General features: G+C 38.1%; 1 protein-coding gene across 14 annotated transcripts in view; it reads right to left on the bottom strand.

Moving 5' to 3' along the window:
• Positions 1–17,898, bottom strand: part of AHI1 (Abelson helper integration site 1) — a 209,154-nt gene that overhangs the window by 105,804 nt on the left and 85,452 nt on the right. For 13 of the 14 annotated variants that reach the window (XR_007191574.1, XR_008958939.1, XM_026504854.4 and 10 more), the window contains one exon: positions 11,577–11,694. Coding sequence is in view for 12 of the 14 variants with exons in the window: in XM_026504854.4 (XP_026360639.2) it covers positions 11,577–11,694 (118 nt within the window). In the remaining 2 variants the exon portion in view is untranslated. Of the gene's footprint in view, positions 1–9,232; positions 10,024–11,576; positions 11,695–17,898 lie in introns of those variants that run through there. The other variant, XM_026504865.4, reaches the window with a different exon arrangement.

The raw sequence follows: 17,898 nt of genomic DNA, 5'->3' as shown, positions 1-17,898 counted from the left end.
GCATAATAAAAACATTTTTGATTCTTTTTAGTACCATAAAGCACATTTAAGGACATCTGTCTACAGAAAATCAATTCTGTAGACATCTTTATCTGTGACAGTGGACTGATTCTTTTCACCCATCCTACCACCTGAACTGACATCTTGGAATTCTGGAAGTTTGAAATCAGGATAAAACAAGCTTTTCAATGAACAGTTTAAAGTTCATTAAGTAATACTATCAGAAAACTGCCAATTCTGATAATATGAGAAAGTTCTTTGAAGCTCATTTTACCTTCCTTAAAATGGAAAGCCCCTTCTGCCATCAGCTGTGTTTATTCAGGGTCATTCTAACTCCCAACTTTTGCCAGAATGTTTTCTTTCCCTTCCTTTGAAATACAAGAAGCATCATGTTTCCAACTTAGATATAATCTACCTTCTACAATGGGTTATATAGATACCACAAAATCTCTGGTGAAACTATGACCCAGGATTCATTTTATATTTCAGTGATATTATTTTAAATGTTTTGCATTTTTCTTTTTTCTTTCTTTCTTTCTTTTCTTTTTTTTTTTTAAAGATTTTACTTATTTATTTGAGAGAGAGAGGGCACAAGCAGGGGGAAGAGCAGAGGGAGAGGGAAAAGCAGAATCCCTGCTGAGCCCGATGTGGGGCTCAATCCCAGGACTCCTGGATCATGACCTGAGCTGAAGGCAGACGCTTAACCGAATGGGCCATCCAGGCACCCCAAAAGTTTTGTATTTTTCTATAAAAAATTTAAACCTTAAGAGATACTGAAATCTTGAAAACAATGAAAATAAATTTTAACTGGAAACTGGCTCCTAATTTTAAGAGCTGGTCAAGGGAATAAGTGTATACTTGTCAAAGACATGCAAAACTCAATGGAAAAATACAGTTCTTCAACGATTAAGATGTTCTTCAAATAACACAGAAGTTAACTTGACACCTCTTAACCAATACTCAGGTCATCTGAATCACTTTATGATTATGTTTAAAACAAATACTTTGCCTATTTAGGATGAGATAAAAAAGTTAGATTAAATGGTTGGCTATAAAGTTTAATATATGTTTATATGGGCTAATGGAAAATGCAAACAAAATATGGAGAAGCAGAAACTACTGATTACTTTTAAAAACCATGTCATACTGTTTTCCCCATCAAACTCCAACTCCACAATTAAAAAAGATGACATAAAAATTACGGGAGCTTGGAGTTAAGATGGCGGAGGAGTAGGGGACCCCTTTTTCAGCCGGTCCCCTGAGTCGAGCTGGATAGGTACCAGACCAGCCTGAACATCCACGGAATCAGCCTGAGAGGCAGGAAGATACATCTGGATCTCTACAAACGAACATCTCCAGTGCTGAGTATTGAGGTACGAAGCGGGGAGCCGTGAAACTGCGCACAGATATCGGAAGATAAACGGAAGGGGGAGGGAGCCGCCATGTTTGGGCGCCGGGAAGCGGTAGCCACCTGCACGGGGGAGCGGGCGGACCAGCACCCGCGAGACAGCTGACTGAGACCGTCAGCTGGGGAACGCGCGGGACCAGACTGAGGGCCGTAGCTTCGGAGCACGCGGCGGCGGCGGCTGGTGATGTTAGAAACACAAAGGACAGAGATGTGCCCGCCCTGGAAGTGAGGGCTGGGACGCCGGGTGTGGGGCGCACATCCCGGGACGCTGCAGGGTTGAGCAGCACCAACAGTAACAGAGTTAAAGTGGCCAGAACATCAGTGGAGAACGGTCCGCGATCCCTCTGTTCTGAGACAGAGGCTGAGATTCGGCCGCTGCTGCTCTGACTCTCAGAAGAGGCACAGCAAACCGCCAGGGAAAGCCGCCAGAGAACAAAAACTTGGAAACACCGGCTCACAGTGTGCCCAACCCCACTCCCCCTCACAGGGGACACGGAGACTCTACCCAAACAGGGTTCCCTGAGTATTGGCGCGGCAGGCCCCTCCCCCAGAAGGCAGGCTGAAAAATCAAGAAGCCCACATCCCTAAGATCCCTATAAAACAAGGGCGCACTGCCTGGGTCCCGGTCAATAATTTGGGCTCTGGACAACCCCGCAACCTCTCCTCATCAGAATGACGAGAAGGAGAAGTCCCCCCAGCAAAGAAAAGACAATGAGCCTGTGGCCTCTGCCACAGAACTAATGGATATGGATATAACCAAATTATCAGAAATGGAATTCAGAGTAACAATGGTCAAGATGATGTGTAGACTTAAAAAAAGTATTAACGAAAATGTTAATGAGAACATAGAATCTCTAAGGGCGGAAATGAGAGTGAATTTGGCAGAAATTAAAAATTCTATGAGCCAAATGCAGGCAAAACTAGAGGCTCTGACGGCCAGGGTGAATGAGGCAGAAGAACGTATCAGCAAATTGGAGGATGGGTTAGTAGAAGAAAAAGCTAAAATAGAATCTGGACTCAAAAAAATCCACGCTCAGGAATGTAGGTTATGGGAGATTACTGACTCAACGAAACGTTCCAATGTCAGAATCATTGGCATCCCCGAGGGGGTGGAGAAAAACAGAGGTCTAGAAGAGATATTTGAACAAATTGTAGCTGAAAACTTCCCTAATCTAGCAAGGGAAACAAACATTCGTGTCCAAGAGGCAGAGAGGACCCCTCCCAAGCTCAACCACGACAAACCTACACCACGTCATGTCATAGTGGAATTCGCAAATATTAGATCCAAGGATACAGTATTGAAAGCGGCCAGGGCAAAGAAATTTCTCATGTACCAAGGCAAAGGTATCAGAATTACGTCAGACCTGTCTACACAGACCTGGAATGAGAGAAAGGGTTGGGGGCGCATTTTTAAAGCTCTTTCAGAGAAAAACATGCAGCCAAGGATCCTTTATCCAGCAAGGCTGTCATTCAGAATTGATGGAGAAATAAAGACGTTCCAGAATCGCCAGTCATTAACCAATTTCGTAACCACGAAACCAGCCCTACAGGAGATATTAAGGGGGGTTCTATAAAAGTAAAAAGGCCCCAAGAGTGATACAGAACAGAAAGTCACAATCGATAGAAACAAATACTTTACTGGCAACATGGCATCATTAAAATCATATCTCTCAATAATCAGTCTCAATGTAAATGGCCTAAATGCTCACATAAAATGTCACAGGGTTGCAGATTGGATAAAAAGACATGACCCATCCATTTGCTGTCTACAAGAGACTCATTTTGAACCTAAAGATACATTCAGACTGAAAGTAAAGGGATGGAATACCATCTTTCATGCCAATGGACCTCAAAAGAAAGCTGGGGTAGCAATTCTCATATCAGACAGATGGGATTTTAAACTAAAGACTATAGTTAGAGACACAGAAGGGCACTATATTATTCTTAAAAGATGTATTCAACAAGTGGATATGACAATTATAAATATATATGCCCCCAACAGGGGGGCAGCAAGATACACAAGCCAACTCTTAACCAGAATAAAGAGACATATAGATAAAAACACGTTAATAGTAGGGGACCTCAACACTCCACCTCCAGAAATAGACAGAACACCCATGCAAAAAATCGACAAAGAAACAAGGGCTTTGAATGCCATACTCGACGAGTTGGACCTCATAGATATATATAGAACACTACACCCCAGAACCAAAGAATACTCATTCTATTCTAATGCCCATGGAACATTCTCAAGAATAGACCATGTTCTGGGACACAAAACAGGTCTCAACCGATACCAAAAGACTGAAATTATCCCCTGCATATTCTCAGACCACAACGCTCTGAAATTGGAACTCAACCACAAGGAAAAATTTGGAAGAAACTCAAACACTTGGAGACTAAGAACCATCCTGCTCAGGAATGACTCGATAAACCAGGAAATCAAAAATCAATTTAAACAATTTATGGAGACCAACGAGAATGAAAACACAACGGTCCAAAACCTATGGGATACTGCAAGGGCAGTCCTAAGGGGGAAATATATAGCCATCCAAGCCTCACTCAAAAGAATAGAAAAATCTAAAATGCAGTTTTTATATTTTCATCTCAAGAAGCTGGAACAGCAACAGAGGGACAGGCCTAATCCACACACGAGGAAGCAGTTGACCAAGATTAGAGCAGAAATCAATGAATTAGAAACCAGAAGTACAGTAGAACAGATCAACAGAACTAGAAGCTGGTTCTTTGAGAGAATAAATAAAATTGACAAACCACTGGCAAGACTTATCCAAAAGAATAGAGAAAGGACCCAAATTAATAAAATTATGAATGAAAAAGGAGAGGTCATGACCAACACCAATGAAACTGGAAGGATTATTAGAAACTTTAATCAACAGCTATATGCCAATAAACTAAGCAATCTGGAAGAGATGGAATCCTTCCTGGAAACCTATAACTACCAAGACTGAAACAGGAAGAAATTGATTTTTTAAACAGGCCAATTAATTATGAAGAGACTGAGTCAGTGATAAACAACCTTCCAAATAACAAAACTCCAGGCCCGGATGGTTTTCATGGGGAATTCTACCAAACATTCAAAGAAGAAATAATACCTATTCTCCTAAAGCTATTTCAAAAAATAGAAACAGAAGGAAAGCTACCAAACTCATTCTATGAGGCCAATATTACCTTGATCCCCAAACCAGGCAAAGACCCCCATCAAAAAGGAGAATTACAGACCGCTTTCCCTAATGAATATGGACACCAAAATCCTCAAAAAGATCCTGGCTAATAGAATCTAACAGTACATTAAAAGGATTATCCATCATGACCAAGTGGGATTCATACCTGGGATGCAAGCATGGTTCAACATTCGCAAATCGATCAGTGTGATACATCATATCAACAGAAAAGACTCAGGAACCATATGATCCTCTCAATTGATGCAGAAAAAGCATTTGACAAAATACAGCATCCTTTCCTGATTAAAACCCTTCAGAGTGTAGGGATAGAGGGTACATTTCTCAATCTCATAAAAGCCATCAATGAAAAGCCTACAGCAAATATTATTCTCAATGGGGAGAAGCTGGAAGCCTTTCCCTTAAGATTAGGAACACGACAAGGATGCCCACTCTCGCCACTATTATTCAACATAGTACTAGAAGTCCTTGCAACAGCAATCAGACAACAAAAAGGGATCAAAACGTCTCTCTTCACAGATGACATGATATTCTATATGGAAAACCCAAAAGAATCCACTCCCAAACTATTAGAAGTTATAGAGCAATTCAGTAATGTGGCGGGATACAAAATCAATGCTCAGAAATCAGTTGCATTTCTATACACGAATAATGAGACTGAAGAAAGAGAAATTAGGGAATCCATCCTATTTACAATAGCACCAAAAACCATACGTTACCTTGGAATTAACTTAACCAGAGACGTAAAGGATCTATATTCTAGAAACTACAAATCACTCTTGAAAGACATTGAGGAAGACTCAAAAAGATGGAAAAATATTCCATGCTCATGGATCGGAAGAATTAACATAGTTAAAATGTCCATGCTACCCAGAGCAATCTACACTTTCAATGCTATCCCGATCAAAATACCGATGACATTTTTCAAAGAACTGGAACAAATAGTCCTTAAATTTTTATGTAACCAGAAAAGGCCCCGAATCTCCAAGGAACTGTTAAAAAGGAAAAACAAAGCTGGGGGCATCACAATGCCGGATTTCGAGCTGTACTACAAAGCTGTGATCACAAAGACAGCATGGTACTGGCACAAAAACAGACACATAGACCAATGCAACAGAATAGAGAACCCAGAAATGGACCCTCGGCTTTTTGGGCAACTAATCTTTGACAAAGCAGGAAAAAACATCCAGTGGAAAAAAGACATTCTCTTCAATAAATGGTGCTGGGAAAACTGGACAGCTACATGCAAAAGAATGAAACTTGACCACTCTCTCACACCACACACAAGGATAAACTCCAAATGGATGAAAGACCTTGATGTGAGACAGGAATCCATCCAAATCCTAGAGGAGAACATAGGCAGCAACCTCTACGACATCAGCCAAAGCAACCTTTTTCATGACACATCTCCAAAGGCAAGAGAAACAAAAGATAAAATGAACTTGTGGGACTTCATCAAGATAAAAAGCTCTGCACAGCCAAGGAAACAGTCAAAAAAACTAAGAGGCAGCCCACGGAATGGGAGAATATATTTGCAAATGATGCTACAGATAAAAGACTGCTATCCAAGATCTACAAAGAACTTCTCAAACTCAATACGCAAGAAACAAATAAACATCATAAAATGGGCAGAAGATATGAACAGACACTTTTCTAATGATGATATACAAATGGCTAACAGACACATGAAAAAATGTTCAAAATCATTAGCCATCAGGGAAATCCAAATCAAAATCACACTAAGATACCACCTTACGCCAGTTAGAATGGCAAAAATTGACAAGGCAAGAAAGAACAACTGCTGGAGAGGATGTGGAGAAAGGGGATCCCTCCTACATTGTTGGTGGGAATGCAAGTTGGTATAGCCACTCTGGAAAACAGTGTGGAGGTCCCTTAAAAAGTTACAAATTGAGCTACCCTATGACCCAGCCATTGCACTACTGGGTATTTACCTCAAAGATACAGACGTAGTGAAGAGAAGGGCCATATGCACCCCAATGTTCATAGCAGCATTGTCCACAATAGCTAAATCGTGGAAGGAGCCGAGATGTCCTTCAACAGATGACTGGATTAAGAAGTTGTGGTCCATATATACAATGGAATATTACTCAGCTATCAGAAAGAACGAGTTCTCAACATTTGCTGCAACATGGACAGCACTGGAGGAGATAATGCTAAGCGAAATAAGTCAAGCAGAGAAAGACAATTATCATATGATTTCTCTCATCTATGGAACATAAGAACTAGGAAGATCGGTAGGGGAAGAAAGGGATAAAGAAGGAGGGGGTAATCAGAAGGGGGAATGAAGCATGAGAGACTATGGACTATGAGAAACAAACTGAGGGCATCAGAGGGGAGGGGGGTGGGGGAATGGGATAGACTGGTGATGGGTAGTAAGGAGGGCACGTATTGCATGGTGCACTGGGTGTTATACGCAACTAATGAATCATCGAACTTTACATCGGAAACCGGGGATGTACTGTATGGTGACTAACATAATATAATAAAAAAAAATTAAAATAAAAAAATTACATTAACACATATTAATAAAATGATTCATATTTTGTATGACAACTTATCTACTGAATATGAAGTAAATTTAACTTTGAGCCATGCTGTGAAAAGACCTACTAAGTACATAAAAATGAAACATGCTGTCCTTCAAATAGAAACATGCAAAGTTGATACAACTACCCCCCTGCCAACAGAATAAGCACTTCCTGCTCATTTCTGCTCCCCCATAACAATAATTCTACTTTTTACTGAATAATCCACATTTGAAATTTACTCCATAACAACTCTTGAGATGCTTCAATGGGATCTGGGATTCAGACAAAGGATCACAGAACAAAATATCCCTGCAGAGAACCTCTTGATTTGACTGGGGTCTTAAATACCACAGTCTTGCTGGAACCAAACCTTAAAAAAAATCTAATAAGTAGCAAACACAGAATTATATTTAAAGGTCAAAGAAAAATGCAAGTTCCTTAATGCTCAGGAAATACCTTCTTGACACCTCCACAGAGCTGGTACTGTTTAGGCTATTACTCTACAGTAGATCACAGACTCCAAAGCTGGTAACAAAAGATAACACCCACAGCCAGAGGGACCACAGGGCAGAGTGCGGGGTCATTGGGCCAGGAATGAAGGAGTGGCTCCACGCACAGCCTCACGGAGGGTCAGTCCACTCCACCTCCTGCACTTGTGCCCTCCTCTACAAGTAGGCAGTTTGGTTCTGCAGAATGAGAGGGACTGAGCTGGGAGTGAGGAGATCTTGCTGTACGACACCACCAGCTACGCGGACTCTGACGAGCCAGCCTCTCTGCCTCTCACTTTCACTCTAAAGGGGCTGAGTATCAAGTTTTAAGGTCCTAGATGCTCTGGAAAGATTCCACTCTGTATGATTTTAATGTTTACCCTACTTCTTAGAAAGTTTTATTGAGATCAAATGAGAATGTATATGAAAGCACTTTATCATTTTTTTTTTACAAACGCAAAGTGCTGTTATTATTTTAGAGATCTTCATTATACTAAAGAAGTATGGACACAGTGTTGAGATGCAGTATTACATGTTCTTTACATGGTGAGGCATTATGAGCTACATCCTACAATTTAATCTAAAATGTTAAAATTACAATTTCCTTTTATTCTGCCCAGCTTTAGTAAAGTATAACTGACAAAACTAAAATTTCTTTCTCATAAAAGAGAACATACTAAACAGTAAAGAGAACATTTTATTTTTTTTATTTATTTATTTTTTTTTTATTAATAATGATTTTTTATTATATTATGTTAGTCACCATACAGTACATCCCCGGTTTTCGATGTAAGGCTCGATGATTCATTAGTTGTGTATAACACCCAGTGCACCATGCAATACGTGCCCTCCTTACTACCCATCACCGGTCTATCCCACTCCCCCACCCCCCTCCCCTCTGTAGCCCTCAGTTTGTTTCTCATAGTCCATAGTCTCTCATAGTAAAGAGAACATTTTATTTTATTTATTTTTTTTTTTTAAAGATTTTATTTATTTATTTGACAGAGATAGAGACAGCCAGCGAGAGAGGGAACACAAGCAGGGGGAGTGGGAGAGGAAGAAGCAGGCTCATAGCAGAGGAGCCTGATGTGGGACTCGATCCCACAACGCCGGGATCACGCCCTGAGCTGAAGGCAGACGCTCAACCGCTGTGCCACCCAGGCGCCCCAAGAGAACATTTTAAAACATCCTATCTACATTAGTTTTTATAATCTTTTTTTTTAAAGATTTTATTTATTTTTAGAGAGCGAGTGGGAGCACATACATGAGTGGGGGCAGAGAGGGAGAGGGACAAGCAGACTCCAAGTTGAGTGTGGAGCCCCATGCCGGGCTCCACTGGGGTGTGGGAGGGCTCGATCCCACGACCCTGAGATCACGACCTGACCAGAAATCAAGAGTTGATGCTTAATCAGCTGAGCCAAACAGGTGCCCCAGTTTTTGTAGTCTCATATTTCAGATTCTAATATATATAGATTTTTACATTTCAGATTCTAATAGAATTCTTGTAGAGTCAGGAACACTTAACTGTTTATTCCTTTTTAAAGCTCATTTGAATACTGAATAGAATCACAGATTTTTTTTGGAAGATTTTATTTATTTATTTGACAGAGAGAGAGAGAAAGAGAGACGGAGAGAGAGAGCGCACAAGCAGGGGGAGTGGCAGGGAGAGGGAGAGGGAGAAGCAGAGCCGGACATGGGGCTCTATCCCAGGACCGTGGGATCATGACCTGAGCTGAAGGCAGACGCTTAACTGACCGAGCCACCCAGGCACCCCCGGAATCACTGAATTTTTAAGACAGAAACTCACTAAATCCAGAGCCCTCAATTATCCATAGGGATAAGAAACCTGAGGTCTGAAAAAATTTCTCAAGATTCTACAGTCATTTAGAAACGGAGCCAGGTGTAGAAACTAGTTCACCTGTTTCCTACTGCATAATTCTTTTCCACAAAGATAAACTTCTTAATGAATAAAATGATTAATTTGGCCATTTTACAATGGACTACATATATTCGGCTTTTATAATTTTTCAATACAGTGATATCTCAACAAATTTTATAGGAAGGCTATGCCTTAAAATGAGGTCAAGCATATTAATAACTAAAACAGTCAAGTGAAGCAGTGTTACCGTGTACTATATGGCTTCATGGTAATGCTTCTGAGATAGTGCACACGCACAGAGACATGCATAACAGAAAGGCTACACTCAAGAGCTAAATGGCCACGGAAAGCTGAAGGTAAATAGACCAAAGCATATGTATAATGGTGAAGTTTGTAAGACTTGCCTTTATCATATCTGGTTTTCCCTTTATTCTTTATCTGTCTCAGTGGTAATCCCTCTTCCCATTTCAAAAGGCTTCCTATTTATCCTTATTTTTCCCTTTATGAAATAAGAAAGAATTTTATATCTATTATCTTCACCTTGTTTGCTGACAAACTTAAGACAACAGTTGAATGAATTTTAATCAATATTTTAACTCAACCAGAGATTTATATTCTATGCTTTTGATCCTGAAGTGTGGAATCACGGACTTGCTCCCAGAAGAATTTTAGACCTCAGCAGGAAGATGAAAGGAATCAAGTGGTAGAGACTGGTTCTCTCCCACCTAGTCATTAAAGCGACATGATATGAAGGCAAACCAAGTATCTAGGTAGGGTGTAGAGAATAAGAGTCTAACGGGGTGGCACATACCGTGCCCTCTACTGCGCGTAAGAATGACCAAAGCCAATGTTCCAACTTCTGGCCCACATCTGAAACACCAGAAATTTCAAATTTCTCAGGTTTGGCATAACTCATTATTATAGTGATTTGCAGTTAGAACTGAAAGTATGTTCAAAGCTAGCATGTATACACTCATAATGTTTATAGTATGTTATATTCATATGGTACCTTTTGCTTACAAAGTCTTTTCATACGTGCTATGTGACTTGAACTTCAACAATACCGAATGTAAACATCATTTCCACATTCAAATGAAAAGTTAAGGTAATAAGGGTAATAAAAGGCACAGCTAGGACTGAATGTAAGAATTCTTAATCCAAGTATGTTCTCACTGTAATATGTAACTTATACAGCAATATTAAAATACAATAATATTAAAATAGCTTCCATATGTAAACTCCAAACACTTTTCAAGTAGAAAAGTTATATGGTCCCCAAATTTCTAAATAAATTATGTTGATCTTTTGAAGCTCAAGTTTATTATAATCTCTTTAGCAAAGATAATTGTTTTTTTCTCTGCTTTCTCATCTTTCTAAAAGAATTCAATAGAAAAAATACTGTGAAAACATATAGCTTAATGAACAGAAATTGCCATCTTTAATTACTCAAAATATACATTTCTCACCTTGACGCTTTTTCTTTGACATCCTTTGAAAATCTTATTCAAATAAATTTAAAACATTAGCCTAAAAATTTGCAACTGTACAGTTCGCTTCAACTCACTGATTCATGTAGATTTTTGTAACTAGCTTCTTTGCATATTTTATTAATTTGCCAACTTCAAAGAAACGTGGTTATCCCTGGCAGGTTGTATCCTGTTTCTTCCCAAATGCATTTTGCCTTGGCTTTTCTTGAAATGAGTTATAAAATGGGATTATCCATCAACTATCGTTCCTTTATCCAAGGGAAACTAAATCAGATTTAAATTTACACAGATTTAAAACTCACATGTTTTGCTACTTCAAAATTATTTTCTGTTCAATAATACAGAGCTTCAGAGTATCCACTATTAAAGTTACCAAATTCAGATTTGCTTTTGAAATAACATCAGTGATTATAAAGAAAAGAGATGCCAGAACATCATTCCAAGGTGAAAACTGACCATTACCAAGCCGTGAGCTTTATTTCTGAAGTGAAATAAATGACATTCATTAAAAAAAAAATTGCATCTGAACATTTAAAAGACGACTCAAGATAAGAAAGGGGCTCACCGGTCTGAGTGAAACCAAACTGATGTAGAATCTGATGAGCGGCCAGCACGTCTGACTGTTTCAACTTAGACTGCTGTGGCGAGGCTGACATTGAAGTAAATGAGAGATTTTTGTTGACCTGTAATAGGAAAGGCAAATCAGAACCAAAGTGTAATTTCCTGGGTTACTGATGCAAAAACTGGATGAGAAATATTTGCTTACGATGCAAACCAGGCCTCATGGTAGGTCAAAACAAATAGTAAGGATTTATATGCTTAGTTTTTAAAGTTTACAAAACAAAACAGTTTTTATCAAGGAAGGAGTACAGTGGTAATGAAAGCATCGCTGTATGAAAGCACAGCTGCCTTACCAAAACAAATCCGCGTATCATGGAATAGACATTATTAATAACTTAAGAGTGGTGTCAAAAGTTATGCAAAGACATGCAAAAACTAAAAGTGACTCCATCCCCAACTTTCAATTAAGAAAGTTAAAATGTTTCACAGTCCCATTTCTTTAGCATTTTGTGAACTAGCAGGTCCTTCCTTTTCAGAGACTGCACAGAAGACATCTATAATATTCATGTTTACATACATCACGGTGACACAGGTAACAGAGCTGTAACCTCACTTGCCGTATCAAAACCCTTATTCTTAAGACACTGTTTTAAAAACAATACTGATATAATGATCGAGCAAAATTTCTGTAAGTAAATACAATGCTCTATAATACAAAAAGCTTACAATGACTGTCTGAATACAATACTGTCTTTCAGAAATGACACCTATAACAAGTACAACATTATAACTATAGATTCTGTAGGAAAATAAAGAACAAGTCACAAAAAAAGTTTTAAATGTGTATTAGTAATTTTATCTTGTAACTTAGAATTAATTTTGGTAACGATCGTTTCCTGTTCAATTATTAAATTATTCATTATATATTTATTATTTTTTGAAGTATCTTCATTTTCAGAAATCATGATAAAATGTGATCTAATTCTGAAAAATCTGGAAGTTTGAATTTCTAATTTACTGTAAAATGTCATCTGTGACTTGCTAAACTATTAAATGATAGTTTATGGCATATAAATACTAATATATGAAAATAGCTGCCTTCTCTCGCTCTTTGTAAAAAATAATCGAAACCACACAGAGGACTACCACTGTATTAGCATTTAAAGATTCCCTTTTGATGCTCTACATAGTAGGGATTGTGGTTATTACATGTCCTTTATCTGACTCATCATTTACATAATGTTTGTAAATGCTTCTCTTATTTCAGTGACAGTAAATGATGTATCTTAGATTGAGCTTTTCTCCTGAAGCAAAGGGCTTTTACATATTTGGTGAAAAAGTCCATTCATTAAGACCACATGACAATATAGTTCTAAAGTTGGTAAACTGTTGTGATATCATTTTATAAAGAACAAAAATATTTTTCAAAGTAGTTAGATGGGGTCAAATACCATACCAGTGCTAAAAAATTATCCAGCTTTAAAAATTCTATCCTATTCCATTATTAAACACTGACCAAAATTAATGGTGACTATTTATATTAATACAATACCTAAAGTAACAATGAAATCATCTCACATCTTTGAGCTTTATTTCCATCTTTAAGCGCAGATAACAAAAATAAAAATAGTAGGTATGCTTCAATGGGAATACGCTGGAGGAACAAAGAAGATGAACTGGTAATATAATGTGCCATCCACATATGCGAAACATAAAGCACTAAATAACATATTAAATAAAAAATAGATTTAAGTAGAGTATGTTGGCAAAGGGAAGCCATAGGATACTACACGAATAAAGTTCTATATTACTATTAACATCACTAGAAGTCAGAGTAATTAATATGTAATTTAGTATGATGATGCAGTAAATATTTCAGAGTGCTATGCTTTTAAATGGAAGTACTATATACAATGATATATTTATCACTTAACAATCTAATCCACTTCTCTTTTTAGAATCATTTTCAGTTTTACTTCTGCGTTCTTAAAAATTTTTATCCTACATGTCAAACAATGCATTTTGAAATCTGGTGCAAAAGAACAGGTGTATGCTGGGGATGGGGGGACACACACACACACACACACACACTCTCTCTCTCTCTCTCTCACAGGATAGGCTTTTCAGTCTTCCTCTTCAGATATTTACTTGTGCTAAAGCCAAAAAGAACACCAGGAAAGTTAGAATAGGATACTTAAATGTCTCTGCTCAAACAGAGAGACTTGACAGTTTCTTCCTAAGTATTTTTAAAATCCTGCTCTTTCTTGACACATTTCTTGAGAGACTAATTTCTATGAAGTGGTAAGTGGCAACATACAACAGATTTCAAAGGTTCTGGACAGTTGTTAATTATTACAGTGACTTGAAATTAGCACTCAAAGTATTTTCAAAGCTGGCCTATACATATTCACTACTTTACTTAAAGGGAGAAAATAATAATAACCATTAAATTGAGTGAAGCAATATCTATTTTTGAAATACATGCTGTGGAAAAGAATTGCTTAATAATTTTACAACAACAGAAAGGTTGGCTAAGATAGTCTACCCTACACGAATCTGCCCTCTTTTCACAACACACTTTTCTGCTTGCTTCATGCAAAAACCACAGTCTGCCAAAGTCAGTTTAATACCTCCAAACTGGGGAAAACAAAAAGCATAAAAATTTAATGAAATTCATAATATAAAAAAAGAAAAAGTATCACCTAAACTTCTGCCACATTAATCACAAAAATATTTTTGCTTACTCTTTCAGAGCAGAAGCACGTTTGTGCAAAATATGCAAATACTAATTCTCTCAGAGGAGGTTAATTTTCATATTAAAAGAGTCATTGCCCTGATCTAAAATTGAACGCACAACACTGAACAAGTGAACAATTAGTTTCTTTTTTAGTGATTAGCTAAACTATGAAACCTTTGGGAGATATGTAACACTCATTTTCATATACATTTACAAGCATAATCACTTTAGCTGATTTTAGATTACATGCTACATTCACTTGAAGCAGAATTGTTTTTAAAATTTCAACCTGTGAAGACACCTCAAATTGGTTTTAGAAATTATAACTTGAAAGACTATAATACAATCTATACACTTATGTTTGCAAATTTGTCCCCCTCCCTCCTCCAGAAGGCTATTTTTTTTCATCAAATTGGAACAACAATACAGATAATACTTTAATTTGAAGATGGTTCTGGTTGCAAAAAAAACCCCCCAATACCCAGGAAATGTTCTGTTGTAAATAATGTCTGTTACAAAAATTAGAATCCCAGGATTTAAAGAACAAGTGGAACAGAAAACTTGAGCCACAGTGAGATTCAAGGCAACTGAAGCCAGGTATCAACATTCTCGTACCATAAATTTAATGCAGCTTAAGTTCCTGCAATTTCTATGTAAGTAAAACGTAACAAATGAGTAGCCTATGGTGTCATAAAGAGAAATTCAAACACGAGCTCTATGTCTCTAGATTTTTTCCTTATAAATTACTACAGTGATGAGATGGATTAGGAGGAAACTCGGTTCCTATTGGAAGAGAAATTTCTACAGTGGGGTAAGGTGCCAGAAAATCTCCCCCCAAATCAGTTCATCACTGCTACATAAACTAAAATCAGAATTCCAATTTGAATCAGTTATAACGAAGTTTTATTTTGCAGTACTTAATTCAGACTTTTTGAGCCTCTAATATATATACCAAGAATGATGATTAACAGGATTCCCCTGTGCAAAGCTTAAAATTAAGATTTGATGCTGGTTCAAACCACCTATCCGACAACATGCCTTAGTCAGTCAATTTACCTCAATATATTTTGGTTTTCCCCAAAACTTTGCCTCTTTTCTTAATATATTTCCTTACTTCACAGAGAAAATTTGGTCTTCATCCCTCTTAAATCTTCATTTCCAAACCTATGAAAGAATATACCCCTTGCCTCCACCCTCAACCCCTTTTCTTCTAGTGTTCTTCTGTTCAAGATTAATCCCTCCATCTGTTCCCTTGGGGATACTTAAAGGTCTTCCAAATTCTACTTTCAAATTCTCTACTGGCTGTTGCCCAATAGGATATAAGCACAGATCTTTCTACTTCAGTATAAAAACAGATAGCAAACAATCAAAAATTCTCACAATGATTCCATAACTTCCTTAAGCTTCACCGAAAGTTAACCTCCTCGAAAAACAGCACATAACTGCTATCCATATAACTTAAGCATTCAATTTCAACCAAGCACAACAAAGCTTTTCTCCAGCAGAAGACTAAATCTGAAGTTAAAGTCACCACACCCAAATGGTCAATTAGCAGATTCATTTAAGTGGTCGCGATCTCTAACACTGCCCATCACTCTCCTCTCTTGCTTCTGGAAAACTCTTTTCTGTTGGTTTCTCTGCCACTGCTTATCAGGGTTGGTTGCTAGACTGACTGGACCCTCTCTCCCCTCACACCGCATGGTTGCGCAGGGCAGTACATTTGTTTTCATCACTTCATCTGTTATCTATCTATGCTGATGTTTCTTTTCTTTCTTTCTTTCATTATTATGTTCAACTAGCCAACATACAGTAGTACATCTTTAGTTTCTGATGTAGTGTTCAGTGATTCATTACTTGCGTATAACACCCAGTGCTCAACACAAGACGTTTCTTAAATTCAAAACTCTTCCAATCACTAGGTTCAAGACTTAACTTTTCCTCAACTATTTACTTCCTCAGGGAAAGCTACTGCTATCCACCTAGTTGCCCCGGCTGGAAAGGTGGGAATTCTACACTGCCATCTTGCCCTCCACAGAGAATCAGTCACTAAGTCAGTTAGATGCTCTGACGTCTGAGCCCACTCTTCTCCAGTCAGTGCTTTGGGTCAGGCCTTCCTCTCTGCTTGCAAACCACTGCAATCGTCTCCTCTTTCTCCCTATCTCCTGTTTCTCCAATTCTTCTACACTGCTAACAAGATGATCTTTCTAAAATGCTAATTTTACTGAGTAACATTTCTGGTTAAAACCCACCATGAGTTGTTCCACTTGATAAAGTCCAGTTTTTAGCCTAGCATACAAAGCTTTCTATATTCTAGCAACCACCTAGCTCTCCAACCTTATCGTTCCTTTTCCTACTTTCCGACGACAACAAAATGCGTGTAGCTCTGCAGAGCTGCCAGGCTGTTTCATGTCCCTGTGACTTAGCTCTTACTGTACCATTTCTGGGAATGGGCTTTCTTTTTGGCTCCATCTTCTTGGTGGATGCCAACTCCTTTTTCAAGCTTTAGCTCAAGTATTACATCATGTGTGAAAAGCCTTTCAGATTCTCCCCGGAGAATTTACGTCTCCCTCGTCTGTCCAGTATGCCTTGTATCTTCTATCTTTGATTATCACAACGGTTACACTTTGGTGTGTTTATTTATTTGGTTAATTACCATCCACCCGACTGTAATCTTCTTGAGGGTAAAGAACCAGTTTTTGTTCATCTTTCTTTAGTAAATAACTCATATAGCACTGATAAGAACTGCATAGAAGTCAAATGAATTAATAAACATGTGAAAGTAGTATATGTTTAAAATCTTGCCCAAAGTTAAGGTGGTATTTGTGTTGAACCACTATTCTATTCAAATCTCAACTTAATTTTTACCTCTTCATGACAAAAATACCCAAACTTGTTTTAGGAGATTAAAAAAATACTTTTCTGGATTCTCTATTTTTTAAACCTTTTTATTTTTCAGACTTCCCAAATCTAATTTTTCAATGATAAAAATTAGAGAATAAAGGGCTTAAATATAAGGAACACATTAAATTACATGGTTTATTACTCAAATTTAAATCTAGAAATAAGCGTGTGAAATAATAGAAAAAAATATATTGGTTTCTGGCTCCAGTTCCTGGCACAGAGCTCCTAAAACCCTGTAATTTCCTAAGTGATAAATGTACTAGGAGAATCTTTTGTTCTAATATTTAGTCTTTGACTTTGGTTCCAGACACTAAGCTCTTACATATCCTGGAATTTCCTGGGTGACAGAAATGTCTTTTGTTTTACTGAAGTGACTCTTGGTGTACTCTGGGATGAGAGCTGGTCTCCAGGAAGACCAAGCCATGATTAGAAGCTTGGAATTTTTACCCCATCCCTCATTTTCCATAGAGGGGAGAGGGGCTAGAAATATATAACTGATCATGCCTACCTGAAGAAACCTCCATAAAACTCCCCATCGTAGGGGGTCCAGAGAGCTTCCAGGCTGGTGAACACGTGGGAGTGCTGGGGAGTGATGTGCCCGCAGAGGGCAGGGAGGCTCCAGGCCCCTTCCCAAATACTCTGCCCTAGGCAGCCCTTCCACCTGGATGTTCATCTGTATCCTTTATAA

Source organism: Ursus arctos, unplaced genomic scaffold, assembly GCF_023065955.2.
Source record: "Ursus arctos isolate Adak ecotype North America unplaced genomic scaffold, UrsArc2.0 scaffold_13, whole genome shotgun sequence".
Lineage (NCBI taxonomy): Eukaryota > Metazoa > Chordata > Mammalia > Carnivora > Ursidae > Ursus > Ursus arctos.
The sequence above is the reverse complement of the archived record's forward strand: the minus strand, read 5'-3'. Positions and strand labels throughout refer to the sequence as shown.